General features: G+C 64.4%; 1 protein-coding gene across 1 annotated transcript in view; it reads right to left on the bottom strand.

Annotated features, from left to right (window-relative positions):
• Window positions 1-2,291: 2,291 nt before the first annotated feature.
• EXD3 (exonuclease 3'-5' domain containing 3) overlaps window positions 2,292-9,882 on the bottom strand; it is a 128,538-nt gene continuing 120,947 nt past the window's right edge. The window contains exons 20-22 of the mRNA XM_017893121.1: window positions 4,856-4,949; window positions 2,894-2,932; window positions 2,292-2,661 (exon numbers count right to left, since the gene is read on the bottom strand). Coding sequence (XP_017748610.1) covers window positions 2,348-2,661; window positions 2,894-2,932; window positions 4,856-4,949 — 447 coding nt within the window. The 3' untranslated portion in view covers window positions 2,292-2,347. The remainder of the gene's footprint in view (window positions 2,662-2,893; window positions 2,933-4,855; window positions 4,950-9,882) is intronic.

The following is a 9,882-nucleotide window of genomic DNA, read 5'->3' as shown; positions in this document are numbered from 1 at the left end:
GCTCCATTTGAGGATGGGAAGGGGGGAGGGGCCGGGGGGCAACAGCTCCGAGTCAGCACTTCCCGAATGTTTGCTGAGGGACATCCAAAAGGTGGACATCTGTTCCAAATGCTGGGACATGGGGGTCCACCTCCAGCCACCCAATGCTGGTGGTCGAGAGGACCCCCTGGTGTTTGCTGGTTGGTGTTGCTTGGAGCCTTCTGCTGTCTGGGAGGCCCTGCCCTGGGACCCGGCAACAGGGCTCAGCTCCGACTGTGCAGCCGGGCCCTGTCCTTCCTCCCCTGCCTGTCCTGAGGATACTGGCCCGGGGGTGCCCTGCCTGTAACCCACCCACCCCCAGAAGGCAACAGTGGGGCCCCTTCTCCCTGCAGGCACTCCCTGCCTTTCCTTCCCTGGAGGCTCAGAGCAGTGGGCAACATGGGGAGGGAGGTCTGTGCGGGGTGGCCAGCCCGCCTGGGAGGGCCTAGGGAGGACAGCGCAGAAGGGGCAGCTGGCCAGAGCTGGGCCGAGGCCTGCGGCCACCTTAAAGGCACTAAGCGGGGAGGGAGGGTGGCGGGCAGTGGGGGCGGGGCTTCCAGCTAATTCATTAAAATGTGTCGGGAGCGTGGGAAAGAGAAGAGTGTTTCTTCCCAGCAGCCCAGACACCTGGTAGAAGGGCTGAGAGGATCGAGATCAAATAACAAACACTCAGCCCGGGCCAGCACAGGCCGCAGCGGAGGAAGGACGCCCGGGCAGGAACTGCCACAGACAATCCCTGCAACCGGTGGCTCCTGCCCACCAGGATGGCCGCTCAGGGCATGGCCTGGCACTGGCAGCCTCAGCCACCCGGTCAGCCTGGTGTCTATCCCCTAGCCCAGGAAGCAGCCTGATGGGTGCTGACCGCCAGTGACGGAGGCTGGATTCCAGCACCTGGCCCGGGGTGGGGACTGGGCAGAAAGCCTCCCCCGCACCAAAGCCTGGGCCTGGGATGGACACTGCAGAACCAGGCCGAGCCTGTGCTGGGTAGTGAGGGATGTGTGGAGGCGGGAAACATGGCGCAGCACGGCCATGGTGGGCAGAGGCAGAGCCAGCCAGGAGGGACGGAGGATGCATGGTTTCTCTCTCCTTGTGGCCTCTGCACCGCTTCGCCTGCCTCTGCCGAGAGCCAATAGCAGCACTCAGGCCTGCGGTGGGACCAGTGTCTCCAGGATGCAGCTAGGCCAGGTGGAGGGTGGGTGCCCTCAGCCACTCCCTCTTAAACCCTGCCAGGCAGAAGGAGTTCGGTCAGGGGCTGCCTCCTCAGGACAGGATGTGGAGCTGGGGTGCCCCTCCCGGAAGCAGATCCCAGTCCCAGAAGGCCCTGACCCTTTCCTGGGGTCCTGCTCTGCTCACCCTGATGCCCCCACCTGACAGGCTCAGGCCCTGTGGCTGCCCAGCAGGTTAAGGGGGCAGGTCAAAACTGGACAGTTGGCTCTGACACAGGCCAGGCCCTCCCCGTCTCAGCCTCACCCTCCCCATCTGTGAAACGACAGCCCTGCTGGGGTTGCTGGGGGCTGAAGGCGCTGGGCTGCAGTCCCTAGGGGTACCCAGGGGCAGTGGCCAGCCCTGGTGTGGCCGGGAACCCACAGGGAGGTCCTGGCTGGGCCAGTCCAGGGATGCCCAAGGCCTTCAAGGCACCTGAAGCCTGCTCCTTACTCTGGGCAGAGGCGGCTGCTTCTCCCCAGTCCCCAGGACCCTGCTGCCCGAGGCTTCCGCCTGACTCCTCGGCCAAATCTGAGCTGATTTCCGCTACAGGCAGGAAGCAGAGGAAAGGGATGTGGGTGAGGGGAGGGGGCACATTCCTGGAATGGCCCCTCCCTGGGCTCGTCCTCCTCTCCCATCTCTGGGACCCCCCTCCCTCCCTGCTCCACCTGGCAGAGCACCCTCGGACCCTCAGGGTGGGCAGCAGTGGCTGCCTGGGCCTCAGCCTCCTCCCAGACAAGGGCAGCAGCAGCTACGTTCAGACAGCTGTGAGGACAGAGACGTTGGTGCCCACGCATGCAGAGCCCTGGCCATGGCTGGCTGCCCAGGTGCCTCTAGTGGGGCTGTGGCTGCCGCTGTCCCACAGGGACCACACAGCCCTGACGGGGGTGATGGAGAGACCTCATGGGTCCCACCGGGCTAGAGGTCCCAGCATCCTGACCATCTGGAAACCCTCTTCTTCTCCCGACAGCTGCTCGGGTTGGGACCCCGCCTCGGTGTTCCCGGCACTTGCTGGCACAAAGAGGGGCCCACGAGGGGTTTGTGGGGCGAGCATTAAACACGTGAGCAAATCCACGGCCGTGGGCCCAGCAGTCGGGCACTTTCCATGTTTATTGTCCGGTTGTCCTCAGAAGGGGCTGCTGGCCGGGCTGGGGGCTGGGCTCGGCTCACAGGGGCTGGGGGCGCTCTCCAGGATGTCTCGGAAGTGGGTGGCAACACGATCCAGGTGGGAGCCATCCCAGAAGACCTTTCCACAGCGCGTGCAGCAGTAGAAGTGCCGCAGGCCGGGTGTCCTCAGCACGCCCACCGGGACCCCTGCCAGCTGCAGCCGGGTGCCATTGGTCAGCATGTCCGGTGTCTCGGCCCGCAGGTCAGCCGCCTGCAGCCAGTGGCAGGGACGGTCATAGGTGCAGCCCCCAGGGGCTGCCTCTGGGGCTGGTCCTGGACAGACAGAAGTGGCCTATCTGCTGACCCTGCCTCCTCCACTTCCTCCTCTGTGCCCACTTCTCCTATCGAGGGACCCCACCCCTCACCTTGTGGGCCTTAGGGCCCCCAAGAGCCCCCAGAGAGCCCCTGTGTCCGGCCGGGACCCAAGTCCCCCATTCTGGGGCAAGTCGCGTGCCAGGGCCGTGGAGAAGCAGCTGTGGCCTTGGTGGGCGGTCCCGGGGCTCACCTGGCTCCTGCACCTCCTGGCTCTGGGTGGCCTTGTCACCTGTCAGTCAAGGATGAGAACTGGTCTGGGACTGTCCTAGGGATGGGGCTTGGCAGCCACCAGGGTCCACGACGCAGCCATGCGGCTGAGCACGGTGACCTCATGGTGTGCGGCCTCTTCACGCACACCCCAGCCTTCGAAGACGGCAGAGGGCAGGGGGCCAAGGAGCTGTGGTACCGGCTTGGTCCCCTCCCTTGGGAACTCACACCTTGGAAAGGTCTTGGGGCTCAAAGGTCCCTGGGAAACATGTTCTAGGCGCGAGATCTGCTGATTAGGGCTCTTGGGGGCCTGAGAACTGGCGGGTGGGGGTGGGGGGCAGCGATGAGCAGATAAACCCACTGCCAGTGAGTGAATTTCGAAATCAGCCAGCACAAGGGCGGGCGGCTGGGCAGGGCCCAGGAACTGCCAGGCTCAGGGTCTGTTGGAGACCCTGGGAAGCGGCTCACGCAGGCCCTGTGAGGCCCCCCCAGTCCCCAATGAGAGCCCAGGGCAGGCAGGGCCGGTATCCACCCAGGGGTCACTGCAGGGCTGAGTGCACGATGGCCGAGGGAACACTGGCCAGCAGGTGGGAGAAGCGTCTGCCCTGCTCCTGTTGACCCTCGTAATTTGCTCAGCAAGCATTTCTATACAGATGGCTCCGGATCAGCTGCAGCCGGGGATGAATGCACGAGGCCCCCACCCCAGCCCCAGCTCCTCCTTGAAGCCCAGGAGGCCATGACCCTCATCTGGCCTCCCTGCCTCACCCCTCCCTGGCTGGCCCCAGCTCTTACTCTACAGTCCCTGTGACACCTGTCAGCCCATCCGGGTGTTACCCACCACCCTGGGGCGGTGTGCGTGCCGTCCTGTGCTGGGGCTCCGGCCTGAGTGTGCCTTTGCGAGCGTCGCGGCCTGAGGTTGGAGGCTACTTCCGGCCTTGCTCTCTGGGGTGTGCTCTGCTGGCCGCCTGGGGTGACGGTCGCTCCCCGTCCTCCTACCCTAAACTTGGACTGACCCTTTTTTGTTTTTATTTTTATTTTTTGAGACAGAGTCTCTCTCTGTCGCCAGGTTGGAGTCAGTGGTGCGATCTCAGCTCACTGCAAGCTCCGCCTCCCGGGTTCATGCCATTCTCCTGCCTCAGCCTCCCGAGTAGCGGGGACTACAGGCACCCGCCACCACGCCTGGCTAATTTTTTTGTATTTTTAGTAGAGACGGGGTTTCACCATTTCAGCCAGGATGGTCTCGATCTCCTGACCTCGTGATCCGCCCGCCTCGGCCTCCCAAAGTGCTGGGATTACAGGTGTGAGCCACTGCGCCTGGCCTGGACTGACCCCTTTCTATCTACCTCCATTCCCTTAGTCCCCATGCCAGCCCCCGACTGAGGATGACCAGGAGCAGCACCCTCCACTCCCTCCCTGGGGCGCCTCCCTCCCGAGGGTGGGGGGCAGCGGGGCATAGTTCCAGCCCCTGTGCAGATCTAAAACTGCAAAGTCCTTGGGTGGCCTGCACCCTCCACAGGGAGAGAAAGAAGCCCTCTGTCTCGTTTCACAGGCAGGGAAATGGGCTGAGGCCTTCCCTGGGGAGGGTGGCCATCTGGGGCCAGCTAGTGCTGTGTGCAGGTGTAGGTGCACGTGTGTGTGTGTGGTGTGCGCGCGCGTGCATGCACCGCATGCCTGGGCGCAGCAGAGAGAAGGAGGTGCACATCATTCCAGAGGGTCACCGAGGGCCCTGGTGTCCTGATCTCCTGGTCTGCCACTGCGCAGAAGGGAGCAGAGGCCATGTGGGCACCTGACCCTCGCTGTGCTTTTCCCACCTGTTGTCACCTGGCCGCCACCCTTATCTGAGGAAGTTCCGTGCTGGACAGGACAGGCCCACCTCCCTGGCTACCCCAGCAGATCAACCCATCCCAGGCCCCACAGACCCAGTGCTTGACCGTGACGCACTCACCTGAGCTCCTGGGCCCCTCCTGGTGGCCGCTGAGCCACACGAGCTGCTTCATCATGTCCCTGGAGACCTTCAGGTACTGGTCACAGTTGCAGGCCTGGGGGCCAGAGGGGGTGCTGAGGCCCACGCGGGGCTTCTCCAGGGGCCCCTACCCCAGCCCTGTGCTTGTTCCTCGAAGCTCTGGGTCTGGCCATGGGGTTTCACAGAGACAGATAATGGGTCCCCTCCTGTCCCCATGCATAGTTCTGTGGGGTTCAGGCCACACCGCCTCCTGGAAGCCCTCCCTGACTGCACTGGCTTCTCGTGGGCCCTGGGAAGCCTCTTCTGTTTTTTGAGAACTTGTGGAACTCTCTGCCCAGCTACGCTCTCCAATCCCAGAACCCTCGAGGGCAGAACCAGGCCTGGGTCCCCTCCGGGCCACCTCAGCTGGGGTGCTGGACACATAGTCCAGCCTTAAAGGGTCAGTGTGGGCAGCCCCATAGTTGCCCCAACCCTTGACCTGTCCATTTCCGCATCCACATTTCTCTGTGATACCTGTGCCTGCCACTGCCCTGGGGCGGGTGTGGCTCTGAAAGTGGCGGGGGGCTAGAGCAAAACCACTTTGTGCCTTGTCCAGGGCACACAACGGGCCCCCGTGGCTGCATTGTTGTTTTTTTTTTTTTGAGATGGGGTCTCACTATCACCCAGGCTGGAGTGTAGTGGCACAATCACAGCTCACTGCCGCCAGAAACCCCAGGGCTCAAATGAGCCGCCCACATCAGCCTCCTGAGTAGCACACCACCATACTCAGCTAACTTTTGTATGTTTTGTAGAGATGAGGTCTCACTATGTTGCCCAGGCTGGTCTTGAACTCCTGGGCTCAAGTGATCCACCCTCCTGGCTTTCCCAAAGTGCTAGGATTCCAGGTGTGTGCCACACCCAGCCCCTCTGGGTGGTTTCTGAGTATGACCAACCTGCCAGGCTTACTGTGATGCTGGGGGCGGGGGCAGGGAGGCCGGGACCAGCTTACACCCCGAGTCATGACTTGGAGGGGGGTGCACTGCCTTCCCAGTGGTCACTTCCTGGACAAGGAGACGGGTCGAATCCCCGGGACTCCCCAGGCAACACCAGGAGGGGGCTGGGTGCCCACTGAGAGCCAGGTCCCAGGCAGGCACCCGCAGGTCCTGTGAAGGTGTGGGCCTTCCCGTCACAGCCCTTCTGATGTCAGAGCACCCTGGGGAGGAGGTGGGGCTCCCAGGCCACCTGTACAGGGGAGCAGGGAAGAGGAGGCCGAGATCCATGGTCACATGGCTATTCCAGGATCCCTCCCCATGCAGGGGCTTTGGGTGAGCCCCGGATGACATGGCTGCCGCAGGCAGGTGGCCTCAAGGCCCCTGGAGCCTCCGGGTGTGCCATGTTGGGGGCACTGGCCCTGTCCCACATGCTCTCTTCCCCTGGGCCTTTCAACAGTAGGAGGCTGCACTACCTGCTTCCAGCATTGTAGCCCCCACCAGTTCACAGGCCTGAGGCTGGAGGTGGTGGACAGGTGGGGCTCTTCTGCTAGGAGGCCCAGGCTGGGCTAGGGAGACAGGACTCTCCCTTCCTCTTCCCCTAGCTCCCATCTCTCCATCAGGAAGCTCCTTGTGCCATGATGGCAGGTCCTGTGCCCCGGTCTCTGGGCCCAGCCCAGATCTGGGTCCAGCGGGCTTCCTGGGCAGGTGTGCAGGTGGAGAGCCCTGGCTGCAGGTCTGGCTAGGAAGGGCTGAGAACAAGCAGGTGGTCTAACCTCCACAGAGCCCCACTCTGCACTGTGCAGGCCACCTGCAGGGACAGTGCCAGTGGGTGTGGGAGGGGCAGCAAGGGTGCAGCAGGGCGGGATGGGCTCCCCACGCCCCGAAGTCCTCCACATGGGGTCTGGGGCCTTCCCAGGACCTGGGCCAGGTGCGCACGCCTGGGCGTGGCCAGCCAGCTCGTGCTGAGTCACCGGGTGCCGTCAGTGAGGGCCTGGCCCAACCCTCGGGAACCACCGGTGCTGGGTTTCCCACGGCTGCTGCCCGCTGTGGGCCTTGTTGTCACCCACAAGGCCCTGGGAGGCCCTGCCCCGGCCAGGGCTGGAAAAGCCGGTTCTGGGCCCGCTTGCTGCGCCCGCCCTTGGCCCTGGGCTCCCCAGCCACAGGGGGGCCTGGCATTGAGGGCCTCCCTGTCCATCTGTCCACTCCAGGGCCAGCAGCCTTTGCTGGACTGACTGCCCTGGGCAGGTGGCCGCCATGGGCTGAGGGAGGCTGTGGCTCTGCCCTTGAGTGGGGCTGGTGGCCCAGCACACGTCTGGCCTTCAGACGGTGATTGTCCACCTGAGACCACCTGCCTGATACCCTGAGACCCATCCCCCAGCACTCGGGGTCTGAGAGCCTCTGCCCTCCCATTTTGAAGAAAAGGGGCTTCTGAGGGCTTCCTCTGTCGCAGGGCACTTGGCGGGCCACGACCCCATGCCAGGGTTCTCATGCCACCTCCCTCCATCAGCGTGGGACACACAGACGCCCACTCCAGGGTGCCGTCGGATCTGGGCAGAGATGAGTAGGACCTGACAGGGACCCTGAGCAGAAGCCAAGGCTGGGGGCCCAGAGCAGCACAGCGGGGTGCCTGCGCACCTCCACCCCCTCCCCCCAGTCTGAGAGCCCAAGGGCAGGCAGCCGCCGCCCCCAGAACCTCACTGGGAGGGAGGGCTGGGAGGGCCCAGGCGAATGGGGGGCAGGACTGGCTGGGAAGGCTCCCAGCTACCTGCCCAGGATCCCCCGTGTGCCTGGTTCCCACGCTCCTCAGCCACTGGGTGCCAACAGCGCTGTACCAGCCCTGACACAGGGCACTTCCGCCCGGGACCGTGCGGGCCGGGCCATGAGCCCGTGGGCGTGTGGCTGCCTCCTGGGGACCGGGCCTCCAGCCAGGCTGTCCTGGGAATGCTGAGGCCCATGGACCCACAGCCAGGTGGGTCTGAGTGGACGTCCATCCTCCAGGGCCCTCTCCTCTCCAGGCCCAAGGAGGAGTGAGGGAAAGAGCTGGTCAGCCACTGCCCCAGAGCTGGCCGTCCGGGGACGTGCACCCAGGACCAAGGCAGAGGCCAAGATGTGTTAGGGGTGGGGTGGGCAGCTAGGAGGGCTTGAGGGGTCTGTTCCCAGGGTGTCTGGGGGCTCTGAGCATCAAAGCTGGGAGCCACAGCTACGCGTGGGCCCAATTCCCAGCCCCACTACCAAGGGACTGACCACAGCTGAAGGAGCCAGAGCTGGGCCGCAGAAGGTGCCTTCAGCAGTGTCTGTGTGCCCACCTGACCTGGTGCCCACCTGTCCTGGTGCCCACTTGGGTGCAGGGGTCACACCCACTGCCCCAGGCTGCAGGCCAGCAGGTGTGCCAGCCTATGCCTCCCAAGCAATAGGTGGCTGGTGCACAGGTGTGGTGAGGGAGGTCTGGGCGCTCCCAGGCAGACAGGGCTGGGCAGCTGCACATAGCCCCTGCACACAACACCCTTGGACCCCCACACACCCCTGAGGTCTTGGGTCTTGACAAGTGGGGGGCTTGAGGGAAAGAGGCAGGCAAGACATGAGCCCTGGGACCTGCCAGGGCCAGAGCACGTGGGGAACCCGTGTCCTGGGGTGTAGGGCAGCAGGCAGTGGCCTGTTGGGTTGGGAGCCTGGGAAGGGAGCTCTGCTCCTCCAAGAGACTGGGCCGGATGTCTGCTGGGCCTGGGCGGAGGTGACCTGAGCATCCCTCCTGCATGCTGGCCACCCTGGGGATTCCCACAGCCCCTGCTCTCCCGGCCCAGTGGAGCTCAGGTTCCACCACCAGGCTGGGAATGAGCCCCGGTCCCTCGGGTGATCTGACCTGAGGGGTTTCTGCTCTGTGCCCAAGCCCAGCTAGACACTGACCCCCTGAGAAGGTGAGGTGAGGGGGTGAGGGTGGCAGGGGCCTCTTTGGGGCCTGCTGTTTCTGAGCAAAGAGCAAGCTTGTTGTAACCTCAGCCCCGGCCTGTTTCCTGCACTCCTCCCTCTGGGCCCCATGGGGGGTGTGGGAGGTGGGGTCCGTCGGGCTGGGGCCTGGCCTGGGTGGAACTCCTGCAGGAGATGCCAACCTGGGATTTCCAACCCTGCGGGCAGGTCCAGGAGGAGTCAAGGCCTAAGGCCACCAGGCAGGGCGATGGGGGTGCAGGAGCACACTCTGGAGCAACAGGACATTTCTGCTCATTTAGAACTGGGAAAATGGCAAAGCATGAAAGAGCAAAGATAAAATCTCACTCCGTCTCACTACCTGCCACGCGGAAGGGCGCCCAGCACCTTCCCTGGACAGGCCTCTGCATGGCAAGGGCTGTGTGCTGAGATCCCCACGTCGGGAAGGGGGTGCTGGTAGGGGTCGCCAGTGTGCCATCCCAGGGTGGACGTTGCACATTTGGTCCCTGGCAAGCCCCTGGGCGGGTCCTGAGGCCCCCAGGTCAGCCGTGCACTCTGACCTCCCCTAGAGCTGCCCAACAGATGGTGGGGCCTGGGGTGTGGGCCTGACACCTTGCTGGACAGGGCGAGCCAGCGACCCAGGAAGAAGCAATCAGGCGCCAGCCTGCCCACTGAGGCCTGGGTCTGGCCCACACCTCATCTTCCCACGCTGTCCCCAGAGTGCCTTGCAGCCCTGGGCTGCCCGCCCCAAAGGTGACCCGACACTGTCCCCTGCTGTGGCCCTATGAGCCTCCTCAGAGAGAAGGGAGCTGTGCGCTTGCCAAAAGAACCTGGCCAGCCCTGGCACTGACTTTCCACTGGAGACAGCGCTGGGGTGGACAGAAGGCCGAGCCCCAGGCCACTGGGGAGGTGTGTGCAGCTGGGAATAGCGGCCGTCTTTTGGGAAGCTTTTAAAACCCAGTCCATCCCCTTGAAGCGAGCTGGTAGCCACCCCCTCAGTGACCCCCGCCCTCATGTCCCGGGAGTGTCTGGAGCCTGCGACTGAGGATGGCAGCCCTGGAGAGGCCTCGCCCCTGCCCCTTGCCCCTTGCCCCCCCCCTGCCCCCAGGGCCCTGG

Source organism: Rhinopithecus bieti, unplaced genomic scaffold (genome assembly GCF_001698545.2).
Source record: "Rhinopithecus bieti isolate Rb0 unplaced genomic scaffold, ASM169854v2 scaffold_23276, whole genome shotgun sequence".
NCBI classification, from domain to species: Eukaryota; Metazoa; Chordata; class Mammalia; order Primates; family Cercopithecidae; genus Rhinopithecus; species Rhinopithecus bieti.
Note: the sequence above shows the minus strand (reverse complement) of the source record. Positions and strands in the feature narration are given on the sequence as shown.